At 47.1% G+C, this 19,199-nt stretch overlaps 1 protein-coding gene across 4 annotated transcripts in view; it reads left to right on the plus strand.

Moving 5' to 3' along the window:
* The window catches only part of TRPM1 (transient receptor potential cation channel subfamily M member 1), a 64,699-nt gene that overhangs the window by 22,823 nt on the left and 22,677 nt on the right, over positions 1 to 19,199 (plus strand). For 2 of the 4 annotated variants that reach the window (XM_084771977.1, XM_084771978.1), the window contains 6 exons: positions 5,813 to 6,105; positions 8,283 to 8,511; positions 13,298 to 13,420; positions 14,142 to 14,273; positions 16,062 to 16,190; positions 18,665 to 18,916. In XM_084771977.1, the coding sequence (XP_084628103.1) occupies positions 5,813 to 6,105; positions 8,283 to 8,511; positions 13,298 to 13,420; positions 14,142 to 14,273; positions 16,062 to 16,190; positions 18,665 to 18,916 (1,158 nt within the window). Of the gene's footprint in view, positions 1 to 2,746; positions 2,888 to 3,724; positions 3,755 to 5,812; positions 6,106 to 8,282; positions 8,512 to 13,297; positions 13,421 to 14,141; positions 14,274 to 16,061; positions 16,191 to 18,664; positions 18,917 to 19,199 lie in introns of all 4 variants that reach the window. The other 2 variants (XM_084771979.1, XM_084771976.1) reach the window with 2 other exon arrangements.

Consider the following 19,199-nt stretch of genomic DNA (forward strand, 5'->3'; position numbering starts at 1 on the left):
TAAAAAGAGAAGAAGAAAAAGGGCCAGGGAGATGGCTGTAAGGTGCTTGAAAGCATGAGAGCTGGAGTTTGGATTTCTAGAATCAAATAAACGCTAGGCTGGGTCCCATGAGACAGCTTAGCAGGCAAAATTGTTTGCCGACTAGTTTGTCTATCTGAGTTTGATCTCTGGGACTCATACAGTAGAAGGAGAGAAATGACTCCTGCTGACTTTCCTCTGACTTCAACAGGTGGACTGTGGCACATGTACATGTGTGTGCATGCGCGCGCACACACACACACACACACACACACACCATATGTGTGTGTGTGTATATATATGTATGCATATATATATGCATATATATATATACACACATATAACTAATTGTAAAAATCTAACCTGGATAGACATGATTCCTGCCCCCACCATAACCCTAGCCTGCCTGAGGTAGAGGCAAGGAATCTTTGAAGTAAGTTGGCAAGCTCCAAGTTCATTGGAGGCTGTACTTCAATATATACAGTAGAGAGAAGTTGAAGAAGACACTGGACATCAACCTTAGGTCTCCTTACACATGTGCACACACATATATCCATATGTACACCCACACACAAACACAGGTACACACATTCATGCATGCCAAACAAACACATACGGACCAAAAAACAACAACAAAAACCCGCAAAAAACCAAAAGTAAAACTTCAAGTAGAGGGGAGATAGAATAAGCTTTATCACAGCCCAGGAACACACTGATAACCACTTGATTATAGTGTAGCACCAAGGTGACCCCAGAAGTGTCAATAGGAGGCTCCCCAGGAAGTCTGTGTGTTCTGTCTGAGGAGATTCTCAGCCTTTGCAAGTCCTTTGTTTCTGAGGCGGGGCTGCTCTCCTCACTCTCCAGGGATCCCCACTATAGTCAGCCTGTGTTCCTGTGACTCTCCTCCGTCAGTCAGTCCTACTGTGGCTTCTCTCGTGTCCTGTCTACAAGTTAGAAATGAGATGCGGCTCTCGCAGAGAATCCGCCTCTCTAGAGTGAGAGAGCGGCCTGGATATTCAGTTCTAAGAATACAAGAATATGATTTCTCAGTGGATCTGGGAACTGAGGGACCTCAGAGGCCTCTAGCCAGAGCCTGGGTCCACACACAAGAATTCTGCGTCCTCCCTCAAGACCCAGGTGGAAGACAGATGAAGAAGTGCACCCTTCCACAGTGAGTGCTCTTCAAGTTCAAGGCCAACCATTCCACAGCTGAAGGACGTGGACAATCGCCCCTCCTCCTGTAGTCCTCCTTCCTTCGCTTGATTCCCTGTTCAGAATCGACACCCCCAAATTGTCTGAAGTTCAAGCTCCCTCCAGGACACACAAATCCCCATGGATCCTGGCCCATGCCCACGCCCCCTACGCCCTCCCGCCACCTTCCACCACATTCTACACCAACCCACCTTAACACAGGGAGCCCTGGGAGGCTATATTCTGTCTGGGACACAGCTCCACTCACCCACAGCACTTGCCTTTTCTCTTTTTACCCCCACCATGCCTGTTCCACCACTCCTATGTCACCACCTCCTGGAAACCCTTACTCACCCCAAACAACCTACCTTGGCATTGCCAGCCACACCCTCCTCCTGTGAGTGACACACGGTGCTGCGCTGAGCTCTTCGCAGCTCCATCCTACTCCCCTAGCATCCAGCTCCTTACAAGCAGGCCTGCGTCTTCTTGTTGCCAATAAGAAATCCTTGGGCCAGGATGTAGCTCAACGGTAGAGCGCATACCTACGATGTATGAAAACTTGAGCTCAATCTCTTGCACTGAGAAAAGAAAAGGTCCCACCAGTAAGAGATACCCAACATGCCCACTTATCATATTAGGAGCTGAAGAAATACGTATTTCAGGAGTAAAGGATTCAGCCAGGGTGGCAAGTCTACTTTTTTTTAGTTTTTCAAGACAGGGTCTCTCTGTGTAGCCTTGACTGTCTTGGACTCACTTTGTAGACCAGGCTGGCCTTGAACTCACAGAGATCCTCCTGCCTCTGCCTCCCGAGTGCTGGGACTAAAGGCGTGCGCCACCACGCCCGGCTTGGCAAGTCTACTTATAAAAAGGACATTTGATGGATCCCAGTGTACCAACATCATTTCAGCTATTGCAAAATCAGCAACACATTCAGCCGATCTAGGATGCGGATGAGTGACACAGTGAAGGACGTTGGTTCTCGCCATCGGGACTGTGTCCCAGCAGACCCTCTTCCACACTGATACGATTCAGTTCGTAGCTCCTAGTCATACCATGTCGCTGCTGGATGTGTTTTTTACTGAAGATCCAATGGCCCCCAGAGTCACAGAGTACCATTTAAGCTTTCACCAGTGAGGCTCCACCCCTAAAAAAAATACTCTGACATCCTACAGGTTCCCATGAGACCCACTCCTTGAGGCTAGCCCCTCTGCCAGGGGCAATCAAGGGTGTCAAAATAGGCCTGCTGATAGTCCACTGGCACCACACTACTCTCCCTCCTCCACATGCCAACTACAGGCCACTCTGTCTGGCCCCGGGGGTGCCATAGACTTCTATAGTAGTTTGGAGTCTAACTCTTTCTTCTCAATGGAAAAGCTCAAGCCAATTTCTGGAATGTGGTTTAACCTGTCATCCCCCCGTGCATCACATGGTAACAGACTGAATATTGTTGCTACGGTGACAGCCAGTTGCCCCTGGGATCGTGGCATAGGCCTAACTTGTGGGATGCTGTCCTCACTGCGCACTCCCTTTCTTACAGAGCAACCTTCCACCTGATTACCACATCAGCCTCATCGACATAGGGCTGGTGCTGGAGTACCTCATGGGAGGCGCCTACCGCTGCAACTACACTCGGAAAAGCTTCCGGACTCTCTACAACAACCTGTTTGGCCCTAAGAGGGTAGAGCTCAGCAGACACGCAGTGCCCTGTGTCTCCCGAGTGACATGTGGTTCCTTGTGTTCCCCTAAGTCCACCTGTGCAGGATGCAGCTCTTCACTCCACCTGTCCCCGAATACATCACCTTGCCTCTGCCCTGACCCCCCAGCCTCACATGCGGCCACTCACATCACGTCTTATGACTGGGCCAGGCAGTGCAACCTGTTAAGTATGTCTGCCCTCCCTCTTTTCCCACAGTAGCCTTCCTCCTGCGCCCCATGTTTCTGTTCTCTCAAACTGCCCTGCCGCCAATCACTAGAGCTGCTGTCATCTTCCAAAGCAAGGAACACAGAACAACATTTGTTGCCCCCGCCCACCCCTCAAAAGTCAAGGGCTCCCTGCTGGTCAAACAATCATAGCCAAACTCACCATATACCTAAGGCATCCAAGACAGCTGTGGCAAGCCATTCCCACGCCACAATATTACATCCTATTCCTCCACCAAAATCAAAGCTAATCCCTGACCTGCCACCATGCTTTTTCTTGCTCCAGCCTGTCAGCTCCCTGGTCATGTAAATGTCAGAGCTGTAGGGAGCCTTCCACACTCCACAATCTGTAAGGCGAGATTCATTTGCTTCTACTTATAAGGAAGGTTGTGTGTGTGTGTGTGTGTGTGTGTGTGTGTGTGTGTGTGTGTGTCTTTCCCAGCTGACTTCTGCAGACAGATGCTTTCCATATGAAAGCATTCCCCCGCTTGGATATTGTCATTAATTAATAGTGATACAAAGTATTTAACTTAATCAACACAGTACTGACAGTTATCTGAGTAAACGTGTCTTTTCCTGCTTCTTCATTATGCAGCCGAAAGCACTTAAACTTCTGGGAATGGAAGTAAGTAGACCGTGTCTGGGGTAGTTTGTGATATCTTGGTCATTCCGTGAAAGCTTTTAGACTGAGCGATGTTTTCCATGAATAAGTACTCTGTCCAACTCACCAAAATCTTAGATGAGTGGCCTGAATCCTAAAAGAAGCTCTTAGACCTTTAAAAACTTAAAGTGCTGTGTGTGTGTGTGTGTGTGTGTGTGTGTGTGTGTGTGTGTGTGTGTGTGTTGTGCTGTATGTATGTCCTCTGTGTGTGTGCTGTGTATTCCTGTATGTGTATGTATGCTGTTTTCTTCCTGTGTGTGCATGCTGTACTGTGTTGTATGTGTGTCCTGTGTATGTGTGTGTGCCCTGCATTTTCCTGTGTGTGTGCTGTTGTCTTCCTATGTGTGTGAGTGCATGCAGGGCTGAGGTTGTCATCACAGTTTCCTCAGATGCTCTGTATTTATTGAGGCAGGATCTCTCACTGAACCGGAAGCTTGTTAATTACAACTACTTTATCCAACCAGCTGGGCATGGGGAAATCTCATGTCTGCCTCCTAAGGGTGAGGATCACAGGCAGATATGACAGCTACCCAGCTCCTACATGAGTCCTAGAGACCTGAACTCAGCCATCCCACTTCAGAGGCAAGCATTTCACCCACTGAGGCATCTCCCCAGCCTAATGTTATTATATCTAAAACAACTTTTCTTTCTCACTGAGAATTGCATACATGCATATACTGTGTTTTAATCAATCAAATCTACCCTCATTAACTCCCTCCAACTCCTCCCGTGTCCTCCCACCATTCTCCCCTGGGTGTGCCTGTGTAACACTCTGCTCGCAGTCCTGTTTTTAGTTTATTTTTCATTTCCTTGATGTTAGGCACTGGGAATACAAATTCACTCAGGCTTCCTGTCTTACAGAGTTGAAGTTGGTAATTTTCGTTTTCCTAACAGTTACTTCACCTTTACAAGCTTTTATGCACACTCTAGCCTCTTCTCCCTGTCAGTGATACGTAATTCTTGTTCTGCATTTTCTTTTTATTACATCTTATTTGTATGTGGGGTGTGTGTGTGTGTGTGTGCACATGTGCATTACATGCCAATAGAAGTCAGAGTACAGCTTGCAGATGTCGGTCAGTTCTCTCCTTCTACCATGTATGTCCTGGGAACTGAACTCTGGTCCTTAGACATGACTGCAGGAACCTGCTGGGCCACTTTCCTATCTCCTGAGTTTCAAAAATTGCACATATCCCCCCATCCCTCATCCCTTGTCTTTCCCTTCCACCTTATATTTTGAGACACAGTCTTTCACTGAAGCTCAGTCTCACTGAGTGGCCATCAAACCCAGGAATCCTCTGTACCCGCCTCCCAGTGCTGAGATTACAGGCGCAGGCTGCCTCAGCTGGCCTTCTGCATGGCGTTGGGATTACAAACTCAGTCCCTCATGCCATGTTGCAAGCCCTTTACTTTAAGGCAGAATCTCCCTCAAGTTGCCCAGACTTGCCTTTGACTCACTCTCTAGCCCAGGCAGGTCTTGAAAGTGACCGCCTGCCTCAGTGTCCAGGTTAGGTGTCCTGTGTCACCAGACTCTGCCTACACTGTTTCTATTACTTTCTAGTTCAGCTACATCTTGCAAACAAGTATTGGTGTTCTGCTGTGTTGGAAGATGTCCCGCAAGAGACAAAGAGTGATTTCACCTTTCCTGTTGTGCTATCTGAATTTGGTTTATGGGGAGGTTTGTTTGTTTGTTTTTGTTTTGTTTTGTTTTTGCAGAAGGGTGTTGTTTTCTCTCCTTGGTTAAAACCTTCTAAAGAAAAAAAAAAAAGGCTAACCCAGTGCAGTGAGTTATTCGAACAGCAACATTCCTTTTCAGGTCACTTGGTTTAAGCGATTTGCTTTTCATAATAAACACATGCGCCTTCTCAAAGGAATCTGTATGCAGACTGGTGATGGGAAGCCTGGCTTACCAAGTCTCTCAGTTGCTCCTGACACGGATGTCTTCTCTTCTCTTTTAACTCCCAACCCATGTGTTGCCCTTTTAGGAAGAGCTATTTTTTTTTAAGTGTGTTTTTCTCTCCTCAGGATGATGAACCTCCAGCCAAAGGGAAGAAGAAAAAGAAAAAGAAGAAAGAGGAAGAGATTGACATCGATGTGGATGACCCCGCCGTGAGTCGGTTCCAGTACCCGTACCATGAGCTCATGGTGTGGGCTGTGCTCATGAAGCGCCAGAAGATGGCTGTCTTCCTGTGGCAGCGCGGGGAAGAGTGCATGGCGAAGGCCTTGGTGGCCTGTAAGCTCTATAAGGCTATGGCCCACGAATCCTCCGAGAGCGAGCTGGTGGATGACATCTCCCAGGATCTGGACAACAATTCCAAGTGAGTATCTTGAAGGAATCCGAGGATGCGGCTGACTACTGACTGCCCTGATGCTCTCCCTGATGAAGGCCTGACCACCGCACTTCTCATTTAAGGACCATTGTGGGCTGAGGCTTACTCATAAATCGTGTTGCCCATTACGTCTGTCGGTATTTTCACTGCTGTGCCTCTGGGTTACTTCTGAGCTGCTAATGGTTTGGTCTGTTCCTTTCTCATGCAGACGATAAAGCAAACTTCTTTGCTTTGATGCAAAGGTAGTGAAATAAATTTGGTAAGGAGACACTCACTTATGTTGTATAAACTTCAACACATCCCTACACGGGCTCTGGATGTCTGGAAGACTTCTGGATTCTTCTTCCCCTGGAGCTGGGCCGACAGCTAAAGAGAGCCTGGTATTGGCCAGAGGGCAGTGCAGTTCCTTTTCTCTTTCATCTACTGGAAGAGCGGGTTCTACAATCGCTGTGAGAACCTAGTTGGGTGGGCCTGGACTTGATCACATTTGGACTTGATCACAGCAAGCTTTCAGCAGTTCGTCGGTTATAGCTCATGTTTCCTAAACCCGCCCTGGTTCTGCAGACCTATTGGCTACAGTAAGCAATGACGCTGTGTCTGCCTGCCTGTCCCTGCAGTCTAAGGCCAGTGAAGAAGGGATGCTGCCCTCTGGCTTGTCTGGGGTTTTATCTGTTGTTAGGGGAGACCAGCCCTTTCCAAGCTCATCACGTGCCAGCCTGGAACTCTGAAGGCTAGGGATGGCTTTGTAGGCACATGAACTTAAGGCAGACCCTGCCAGGAGCTGTGGCAGGATATTGCATGCTTTGTTTGGAAGTTTCTGCTCTGGATTCAGTGATTTCCAAAATGATTAGCTGGCTTCTAAGTGTTAGAACCTAAGGCTTTAAATGTTTTATTTTATTTTTATTTTATGAATATTTTGACTCTCTCTGTCTGTCTCTCTGTCTCTGTCTCTGTCTCTGTCTCTGTCTCTGTCTCTGTCTCTCTCTGTCTCTCTCTCTCTCTCTCTCTCTCTCTCTCTGTGTATGTGTGTGTGTGTGTGTGTGTGTGTGTGTGTGTGTGTGTGTGTGTGTGTGTGCCATGCATGTGCCTGGTGCTTGAGAAGGTCTGAAGAGGGCATCCAATCCTCTGGACCTGGAGTTTCAGGTAGTTTCAGGTGTGGATGGTGGGAACTACACCTGCGTCCTCTGCAAGAGAGACAAGTGTTCTTACTCACTAAGCCATCCCTCTAACTCCAGAGCCCAAGGCTTTCAAGAACAGAGATATGTCCCATGATGACCTGTCACCCTGAAGGCTAGGACAGGGACCAGAAAGTACTGTACACGGCAGAATCTTCAAGAGACATCCGAGAAGTGAAGCCAGAGAGGAATCATATCTCATGACAAAAAAAAAAGAAAGAAAAAAGAAAGAAAGAAAGAAAGAAAGAAAGAAAGAAAAGGACAAAGGAGAGGGAAAGAGCTGTCATTAAATATTGGAATCAGGGTCATGAGGAAAAAAGAACCAACTTTGTTCAAAATTCAGCTGTGTCACTTTCTCCATTTCCGTGCCGTTAGCAATCAGATGTCTTGCTCTGGGCCCCATGACAGCTGTACTCTATCTCGTTGCACTGAGAATATTGCTTTATCCTGTATTCAATGCCTTGTTGAAGTCTTACATAATACACGAGAAGCACGTGGTTTAAATGTTTGGTGTCTGCCAAATACATGGCAATGGCCAGCACCCGTATTTAAAACTAGAACCTAGCCAGCACCCACAAGCCATCCTGGTGCTCCGCTTGCCTGACTCCCTGACCCCGGAAGTAGTAGCCACTGGTTACCACTTGCAACCCCACAGACCCTGTCTTTTCCATCTGCCTCATTGTTCTGTGTACAGCTCAAGGAAAAGGACCTTGTCTCCTTGGGGACCAAGGGACGTAGTTTGGCCCCTCTAAAGCTCTGTTGCAGGAAGAGTGATCAGTCCCTTTCCTGAGCAGTCACAGAGCCTGCTACTTGCTGCCCCCTCTTCTGGGGACAGGTACTGAGAACGTTCAGAGGGCCTCAAAGCCACTTTCAATCCTCCCTTCTGTGTCTTGTGGCTCTCCAAGCTCCAATGGGCACATATGTCTTAGCACAAACTCATAGCCCCTATGGCTTTACTGATACTGGCATCATTTTTTTTTTCCCCTCCAGAGATTTTGGCCAGCTCGCTGTGGAGCTGTTAGACCAGTCTTACAAGCATGATGAGCAGGTTGCCATGAAACTTCTGACCTACGAGCTCAAAAACTGGAGCAACTCAACCTGCCTCAAGCTGGCTGTGGCAGCCAAGCACAGGGACTTCATCGCTCACACCTGCAGCCAGATGTTGCTGACCGACATGTGGATGGGAAGGCTTCGCATGAGGAAGAACCCTGGCCTGAAGGTGGGTGTGCTGTGGCCATAGGGCTGCTATCACGGAAATGGGGGACACTAGGCTGAGCTTGGTCCCCGTAGCTTTCCCGTTTGCGGTAGGGTAGTTCACTTTCCTCTGTGTCAATTAACATATCACTCACAGTCTAAAAGTGTTAAATGGAAAATCAAGGGAAAAACATCAGTTCATAAGGGTCTTTTCTTTGCTTGTTTTTTTTTGGGGGGGGGCGGCAATCAAGGGCCTGATGTAATTTAGATGAAGGCTCTGCCATGGCGCTACCTCTGACCGCCACAGTTGAGCTGTAAATTGTATATTGTTCCGAGTAGCACAATGAAGTCTCACATGATCCCACTCTATCCCTCCCGGAACATAGAGCATCTGTCTGTCCAGCATGTCCACGATGTGCGCTGCACCTGCCCATTAGTCATCCAGTAGGTATCTCGGTTACCAGACCAACTGTCACAACATCCCAGTGCTTGCATTCAAGTAATCCTGAAATTCCTCACTAATGGCCTCAAAGAGGAGAATGGTACCACCCAGGAGGCACCAGGGTGTAAGTGTATGGCACATTAGCTCTGCCCAATAGGCGGCAATGCTGCAGGGCATATAGACAACACACAGTGGACAAGGGGGTCAGTACTGTCTATATTCCAGGCGTCCACAGATGGTTAAGGACCACTGTATTCCCCTGAGCAACCCCAAGAGGCCTAGCTTTTACAGGAACTCGAAGCTTGGAGATTAAGTTGCCCAAGGTATGAGCTGGTCAGCGTGGGACAGGGCTTGAGCTGAGGGAGTCAGACACTCCAGTCTCTGTATAGCCAGCGTGCCTGGCTTACAGCGCTCTCGGTACAGTCTGTGTTTTCGGCTGATTATGTTCTCCAGCTAGGTCACCATAGACCTGGGGGCTGGAGAGATGGCTCAGTGGTTAAAAATGAGTCTTGCAGAGATCCCGGTTCAATTCCCAGCACCCCCACAGTGATTAACAAATGTCTATAGCTCCAGTTCCAGGAGATCCAATGGTCTCTTCTGGCCTCAGGCATTGCATGCACACGATGCATAGACATACATGCAAACAAAACACCCATGCGCATAAAAATAAATTAGTCTTTAAAAACTCAAAGTATAGATCTGACCTCTGTTTCAGCAGTATTTTAGCTGACAGTATCTCCCTTACAGATGGCTTATGAGAGAAAATGGAACCATAAAGAGGTTTGAAGAGAATGTGTTGAGTGAGAAAAAAAAATCACTGCTAACAAACGCCTGGATTATCTTGAGAAAGGGTTCTATTTGGGAGGCACTCTGTCTAGCTAATGGTTGTATTATGTTGGTTTTATGGGATCTCTATGGAATAGAGGCAAAACACTGCAGCTTCAGTACCCCTTATTTGAAATATGTGAGGCCAAAACTGTTTTCAATTTCTTTTTAGGTCTGGATTTTTAACCCAGACATAATAAGCTATCTTGGAGATGGTATTCAAGCCCAAGTGCAAAATTAATTGTTTCACATTTGCTATATATGCACAGCTGGAAGATTCATTTTATTCACTGTTTCTAGGGTTCTCACATTCTAACTATGGCCTGTCACATTGAGTCAGGTGTGGGATTTCCCACTTCTGGCATTGTGCTAGGACCAGAGTTTGGAGTATTTAAACCTTGATGTTTTCAGCCAGGTGTGGTGGTACAGGTCTGTAGTCCCAGAACTTGGGGCAGGTGGACCTCTATGAGTTCTAGGCCAGCCTGGTCTACAACTCGAGTCCAGGACATCCAGGGCTACATGAAGAAACCCTGTCTCAGAAAAAGAAGAAAAGGAAGGAAGGAAGGAAGGAAGGAAGGAAGAGGAGGAAGAGGAGGAGAGAGCAGCAGAAGTGGGGGTGGGGTGGGGTGGGGATGAGTGGGGGCAGGGGCAGATTTTCAGATTGGCACCCATCCTGTATAGCGTAGTGACTAGCAGAAGAGACGCCACCTCTTAGAAATACAAACTCTATGCATAGGTCACCAATTCTACACAATCTAACTTCTTAGACTGATATTGTCTGGGGCCTTGGGTATTAACAAATATAGTTTGTTTTCAGAACGCCAAGATCAAAGAGATTCTAAAGGCTTTAAAGAAAATAGGTCAAGTATGAAGTGATAATTGGTGGATTATCATCCCACGTCATCAGCAGAATGGAAGCCTAGAAGACAGCAAAACAAAGAAACATATATATACATATATATATATGTATATGTATACATATATATATACATATACATATATATATGAATAAAGAATTAAATATATATAACAAAAAATAAGGCTTTCATCTTCATAGTTTTGATTAGAGAAACAATTGGAACCTGGAAACTTTTAAAAATCTGATCCATCTATTTAAAACATATGAGGAAAGCAGACAATGTTGCTCAGTGGTACATTTGCCTAGCAGGCGTGCGGCCCTGTACAGCAACAGACTAAAAAGTGAGGTGCACAAGAAAAGCAGGTTCATCTGAAACAGGCAAAGAGCCAGGTGAGGACTGGTGGTGTGTGCCTGCGATCCCAGCTATACGGGACGCTGAGGCACAAAGGTGACAACAGCTTAGTGGCAGGACCCTTGACTTGTGTTTTGAGGGCCTGGGATTAATCCCAAGTACTGCAAAAAGTAAGACAAAATAAACCAGACAGATGTTGAAACTTTGCTTTCTACATACCTATCTCAAAACATTAACAGAATAAATAAGCCCCTGTGTTTCACATACCCCGCCCCTCATATAAAATCCATGCAACTGAATGTGAGGCAATTAGACTGAATAAGTGCGGAGATTTGGTGGGACCTAAGGATGTAGTTAGGAAAACAGGGATGAGGAGGTAGGAGATGCTTCTATCGGTCCAGCACTTACTGTGCAAGAATGAGGACTTAAGATTGACTCCCCAGGACCTGTGTTAAAAAAAAAAATGTCAGACGTGAAATCTTAGTGCAGGGAAGACATGACACATGGGTCGCTGGAGCTTGCAGGGGTGGGGTTGAGTGGGATGGAGGGGGAGAGAGAGAGAGAGAGAGAGAGAGAGAGAGAGAGAGAGAGAGAGAGAGAGAGAGAACAAACTAACAGATTAAGTGAACAGCAAAGAAGCCCCAAAGTGTCAGGGATGTAGTTACAGGGAGGCAAAAACTTAATAATCCTTAGCATGAAAATAGATGGGGTTGGCTGGGTGGTGGTGGCACACGCCTTTAATCCCAGCACTCGGGAAGCAGAGGCAGGCGAATTGCAGTGAGTTCGAGGCCAGCCTGGTCTACAAAGTGAGTCCAGGGCAGTTAAAGCTACACAGAGAAATCCTGCCTTGAAAGGAAAAAACGAAACAAAACAGACAGGGAGTCTGAATTTTAGGGTGAAATTAAAGCTACACACAAAAAGTGAAGGTTCAGGGTTAATAGAACCACAGCTTGGAGTGTTCTTAGCAATCAGTGGAGCACAGAGAAACACCTGAAAAAACAGCAGTGAACCAGGTATCAGTCCATCCTCCCGGCCGAGCTCAGCCCTTGCCCTGTGAGTCACTTGAGCCTTCCAACTCCGAACGCACATATCCTCATCACCCTGAGGTATCTTTACATAAAACAGGCGTAATTAGATTTTAATTTAGTTGCGTACTTGCTTTGTGTGGGTAGTTTGCTTTTTCTGGTGTTGGGATCTGATACAAGGATATGTTCACGTGGACAAGTTCTCCAGCCAAGCCTCTGCCCGCCTTGCCCGTGGGGAGATTTCCTCCTAGATGATTGCCTTTTAGAGCATTGTTTGTCATTTCTCTTTTGGAAAAAAAAAAAAACAAACCAGTGGATAGTTTGCAAACTTTTCACAATCTGCTATTCAACCAGAGTATCCGGCATGCAGACGCAGATTGTCAGAGCAGGAGTGAACACAATCCAGGCTCCTCTGCAATCGACAAATGTGGACAGTCTAACTTTACACCACTGACTGTACAGCCAGCCCTCCAGCTCCAAGGATTCCACGTGCTTGAAATCAACTAAACACACATCAAAAACCTCTTTAGAGCCTTTCAAAATGCCCTAGTGGGCAAAGGTGCCTCATGCCAAGCCTGTCGCCCTGAGTTCAATGCCTGACACCCACGAAGCTGAAGGAGAGGACCAACTCTTGCACACTGTGCATGTGACATGCACCCACTAGATGGATATGTGATGAAAGAAAACAATATTTGTGAATATATCTGAGCTGAATGTAGATAAGCTATTCTTTTCTCTTTACTCACTAAGCAAGACAGTATAACAGCTTGTAACCCAGCATTAATACTGTATCAGGTTAGCAGCTATCTAGATATGATTCGGAGCATGTGGGAGGATGTGTGCAGATTATATGCAAATACCGTGTCACCTAATGACCATAAATATCCACAGGGTGTGTGGTATCGACAGTTGGTGACTCAGCAGAGCACCCCTCCCTCTGTGTCCACTGTGAGGGTATATCTAGGAAGGATTAACTAAGGGGGGGAGGGGACTGCCCAAAATGTGGATAGCACCAGTCCATAGGCTACAAATGGGTAAAATAAAGAGGAAATGGGAGAAAGCCCCAAGTGCAGGGTCACTACCCCACCCCCGCCCCACCAGGACGTGAGCTGCTCTGCCCTCCCCTCCCCTCTTCTCCTCTCCCCACTATGATGAGTTAAAATATGTCTTTCCTCCCATAATTTTTTTTTTGTCACAGCACACACACACACACACACACACACACACACACAAAAGTAACCGGCAGAGACTAGAAGATTTTCATAGAATTACCATGGTTTCGAACTTGATTTGTTCCTCATCACTTAGGTCATCATGGGAATCCTTCTTCCACCCACCATCTTGTTTTTGGAGTTCCGTACCTATGACGACTTCTCATATCAAACATCTAAGGAGAATGAAGACGGCAAAGAAAAGGAAGAAGAGAATGTGGTCAGTGGTGCCCAAGAGGGTCGCATGGCTCTCATTTTCAGTGTTAAGATTTGTTTCTCTATGGATTTAAAAGCTTGCTAACAGGGGCACTTGGAGAACTTTCCCTTGTTAAGGCCACTTTGTACTGGGAATGGCAGAGTTCCCACCTGCAGACAATCTGCCATGTGTTGGGGATGGTCTGTTCACACCTGCAGTCTGCTGTGTGTTGGGGATGGTCTATTCACACCTGCAGACTGCTGTGTGTTGGGGATGGTCTATTCACACCTGCAGACTGCTGTGTGTTGGGGATGGCCTCTTTACACCTGCAGACTGTCTGCCATGTGTTAGGAATGGCCCATTCACACCTGCAGACTTCCTACCATGTGTTGGGAATGACCTATCCCCACTAGCACACTGCCTGCCATGTGCTGAGCATGGCCTATTCCCACCTTCAGACTACCTGCTGTGTGTTGGGGAAGCTCTTTTCACACCTGTAGACTTCCTACCATGTGTTGGGGATAGCCTATTCACACCTGTAGACTTCCTACCATGTGTTGGGGATAGCCTATTCACACCTGTAGACTTCCTACCATGTGTTGGGGATAGCCTATTCACACCTGTAGACTTCCTACCATGTGTTGGGGATGACCTATCCCCACTTGCAGACTGCCTGCCATGTGCTGGGTGGGGATGGCCGATTCCCACCTGCAGACCACTTGCCATATGCCATGTTGTTTTCCAGGATGCAAATGCAGATGCTGGCTCGAGAAAGGGGGATGAGGAGAATGAGCACAAAAAGCAGAAGAGCATTCCCATTGCAACAAAAATCTGTGAATTCTATAATGCACCCATTGTCAAGTTCTGGTTTTACACGGTAAGGCTCTCCCTGAAGATTGTTCTCGGTCATGTGGGGTATGCTGAGCTACATCGGAACCAAGAAAAATGTCAAAAGCTTCAAACAAGTGTCCAAACATTCCTTAAGCTAAAATGAGTTATAAAAAACAAAACTATAACTAACTGAAGCTTTAAAATTAGATCCCAATATATTGTCATACATATTTCATATATAGGCATATTGGTCATGCTAGGCCCACATGACCACTCCATGAAGCAAAATAGCGTAACAGAAAGCATTTGTAAAATACATTTAGTGGCTGAAATTTAGGAAGGTTTTGTTTGGTTCTAAAATAAACAGAAATGGAACCAGGAGAGATGGCTCAGCAGTTAAGAGCACTGTCTGCTCTTCCAGAGGTCCCTGGTTCAATTCCCAGCATCCACATGGTGACTCATAACCATCTGTAACTCCAGTTCCTGGCCACCCAGCATTCTCTTCTGGCTTCCACAGACACCAGGCACATCGTGCCTACACATACATGCATGCAAAATATCCACACACATAAAGACTTTTAAAAATAAATGTTTTAAGATAAAAATGGCTATTGACTCAGAGAGCAAACTCACAGATCTCATTTTCCCCACTAACACGACATAGTTGTTAAGAGAATATTCTATCACTATAATACACACCCCAACTGATGAACCTATGGAAAAGTAACAGGTTCCTTCAGCTCACAGTCCTGATGTTTCAGTCCACAGTCTGTTGTTGGCCCTGGTGCTTTTGAGCCGGTGGTAAGGTAAGCCCATCATTGGGAGACTGTGACAAAGCAGAACCACACTTCTCACAGCTATGGAACAAAGGGAAGGAAAAGGAAGGGGCTAGAGTCCCAATATTCCCTCCAAAGGCCCACCCCACCCCTACCCCACTCCACCCCGTGACCTGCTAGGCCCTGCTCTTAAAGGCTGCGCCACAGGCTGGTAACAAAGTGTTTAACACATAGGCCAATGGGAGCATTTCCAACAGAAACAATAGCAAAGCTGAACCCAGATCATAAACACACTCAAGAGTTAACCAAGGCTTTCTTCTCTAAAGCCCACACCAAACAGATGTGCTTGGAAACATCTGGTCATTCTTCAGCCTTTGGTCTATACTCCTCTGAGAATGTGGCTCACTGGCAGCAAGAGCGGGCAGGACAGGACACAAGGGGCAATTGGAACATTCCCAGAGCTGTGCCCACGAGTATGGTAGCTTGGACACATGGCCGTTCTGCAAAGCCAGCTTCAGAGGACCTTCCCTCGGCATGCCCTCACCCTATGTGCCTCACCTCTTCCCCCATGCCAAGTCTACCCATCTCCTAGTCAAAAAGATCATTTGCTGTGGCTACAGAATATTACAGCCCTGTCACTGGAAACCAAGGGGACTCTTAGGCCAGCTCTGTGGGCCTTGGCCGAGAATTCCCTGTCATGCCCTCTCTTCTTACTTCTCCGTTGTCCATCTACAATGGGGGCATTTAAGAGCAAGCTGTGTGAGGTAGGAAGGCTAAACCACCATTGCCATTTCCCCAGAATGTAAGAGGGTCCCTTGTATGTTATGATTTCTGCAACTTCATAACAAAGGTATACTTGGGACATAGCATGGACTTTCAGAGCCTGCGTCACATCTAAGTGTAGGACAACCTTAACCTACCTCAGTTTCTGCACGAGTGATGTGCAGGGAGGAGGGGTGTCCTCTTAGTAGGTCAGTCTATGGGAAGAAAAGAACTGTTTGTAGCTGAAGCACTGCACGTTATCCCTGAGACACAACTGCCAGCCTTTCCTTCCTCAGATCTCCTACTTGGGCTACCTGCTGCTGTTTAACTACGTCATCCTAGTGAGGATGGATGGATGGCCCTCCCCGCAAGAATGGATTGTCATCTCCTATATCGTGAGCCTGGCGTTAGAGAAAATACGAGAGGTGATTATCGAAAAGGCTTGTCCCACCCCACTAACAGCTGAGTTCCATTTCAGATGTGATTAATGCAGAGTTTGATGCAGATGCTGGCTCCTAGGACCCTCCCTGAGAGGCAGCACTATCCGGGTCATTCTAGTCTCTTGTTTCAGATGTGTGCACCTCCTCCCTCTGACTAAATTTAAACTCATGGTTCAAATTGTTTTGAACTCAAAACAAATAACACTTGATAATAAAAGTAGGTTTGAGTGTATAAAAGAGCTATAGCCAATGCTGCCGGCTACTTGAGATGAGCTGATAGGTACAAATGGTCACAAAATTTGACAGTCTTATGGGACCTGAGATTAACACTAGAGGAATATATGAGATGGCACTTTTACAAATGTGTGTGTGTGTGTGTGTGTGTGTGTGTGTGTGTGTGTGTGTGTGTGTGTGTACTCACGTGTGTGCCCATGCTGGTGCAGGTTGGCCTCATTCGATCATTTCTCTACCTTCGTGCTTGAAGCAGGGTCTCTTAATGAGCCTGAAACTCAGTTTTGGCTAGCCTGGCCGGTGACAAGGTCCCAGGATTCCTCTGTCTCTGCAACACTCCCTCCTGAATCACCTTAGTGCTGGGGTTATAGGCATACACCACCATATCCAGATTTTATGTGAGTTCCAGACATCTGAACTCATGCTTGGCCAACAGACACTTCACCCACAGATCCACAAATCTCCTCCGCCGCCGCCGCCTCAGGAATGGCATTTTTGCTGTGGGTCACACTGTGTACTTGCGTCACTGGTCTCTTGTTTGAGAGGTCTGTGGGGGTAGAGTTCTTGGTGAGAGGGATCAGGGGAAGGAGACTCATGAGGCATGGTTTCAGAAAGAGGCCTCTTGTAATCCCATAGGTGACCCACCCTGAAAGAAGGGACCAGAGTTTCCTACCCACATCAGTGGTTTGGCACCAAGCACAGCCGTGACTCCAATTACCCAAGGGCGGGCCTCCCAGAGTGGGGCAGGTATGGGCCTCACAGCAGCACCTGCAACAAATGGTGGCATGCCCACCTGCTGAGAGGCTCCAGGGGATCTGGGCGGGGCCCAGAGCATCTGGCGCAAATGGAGGGCCAGCCCCAGTTTTTAAACTAAGTGCTGAAAAAGAACAGACGCACTCTCACACATGACACCTATCACTGAGGTCTTTTACTTAAAATGGAAAGCCAAGAAGGCAGTTTCTTCAGGAAAGGTGAACCACACACACAGACACAGACACACAGACACACAGACACACACACACACACACACACACACACACACACACACCACAGATTACTGATCTTTTCACAATGGACACAGAACCAATACTGTTATTTTGTAATTACTACTGGCCTCATCCAGTAGAGTAAGCTTGATGTCATCAGTCAAGTGACAGCTGAGCAATCAAGAGTCCTGGGAATTCACTCCACACCCCACCCTCGCCCTCTTGCATGACTCCTGTTGCTTCTCTGGCTGGGATCCATTAGATTTCTGTGCCTGTTATATCCAGGACTTCCCAAGGGACCTGCCTGTCTTACCATTATATAATGTGTACATTATGGAGGAGGGGCCACACTTTAAGGGTCAGAGGACTGTCTTGGGAAGCTAGTTTTGTCTTTCTACCTTTATGTGGGTCCTGGGCACCCAAACTCAGCTCGCCAGGCTCGCGTGGCAAGTGCTTTGACCCACTGACCCATCTTGCTGGCCCTGCATTAAGATGTGGGTCCTGCCTGTAGTTACGGGAGAGTCAGGACAGCTGGCCGCTGGTGCACATGGCTTGCTGAGATAGCTAGCCCTTCCGTGTTAGTTGATAGACGGCTAACATCCCACTGGCCCTTGGGATTCATGAGTTTCAAAGCTGACGGGGTACCCTGGAATGGCTGCCTTGTGCCCTATTGTGCCTGTCATGACAGTACGTGTGTGACTATGCAAACTGCTGGCTGAATAATTTCCATTTTACTGTGTGGAAGTGTCCTTGGAGGCAGTATCTCAAACAGGAGGGAAGATCAGCCTCAACTCTCCCTGACTTCTCATGTCTAACTTGAGAAGGAATTTTGGCAAGCCCCCTCCAGCCATCCTCAGCCAGGTGGGTCATCCCTCTGTGGTAATGGAAGACTCGTTCCTGATCTCGAGTTGTCCTTCTTTACAGTTCTGGAATGTGAGCCAACAGGCATGGGTCCAGATAATTAAAAAGGGAATCAAAAGGCAGCTGCTCTAATTACAGCCAGAAGGAGACAATTTGGAAGGCATTTCCTGAGTCTACGAAACCCTTGCATCTAAGAATACAGAGGATTCCATGGAATTTCCCCTCTAGATATACCCTCTGCCCGAAAAATTAATGTGCAGAGATCTTGAGCCACAAAGGGCCCAGATAATCCTGGGACTCTTATCTTTCCGAGATTCTAACGAAGATCAGGTTTCTGATAAGGACCACCTCAGTTTATTGCTTTTTGGGGTTTCCTTGCAGATCCTCATGTCAGAACCAGGCAAACTCAGCCAGAAAATCAAAGTGTGGCTCCAAGAGTACTGGAACATCACGGACCTCGTGGCTATTTCCATGTTCATGGTTGGGGCGATCCTTCGTCTCCAGAACCAGCCATACATGGGCTATGGCCGGGTCATCTACTGTGTGGACATCATCCTCTGGTACATCCGAGTGTTAGACATCTTTGGTGTCAACAAGTATCTTGGCCCCTACGTGATGATGATCGGAAAGATGGTTAGTAACAACTCTGTGTGGGCAACCGGATAGTTTGGCTGGCATCAGAGCACCAGACCAGGCCAGGCCAGGCTTGGGCGTTGCTTCCTTTGATTTTCCTTTGGTCTTTCCTTTGCAGCTGGTTTAACATATACAGTTGCCCTGTGTGTTGACATCTTCACAAACTCAAACAGGAAACCATGAGTTAAACACACATACACACACACACACACACACACACACACACACACACACACACACACAAACACACACACACACAAACACACACACACACAAACACACA

This window comes from Acomys minous, assembly GCF_964271855.1.
Source record: "Acomys minous genome assembly, chromosome: 2".
NCBI classification, from domain to species: domain Eukaryota; kingdom Metazoa; phylum Chordata; class Mammalia; order Rodentia; family Muridae; genus Acomys; species Acomys minous.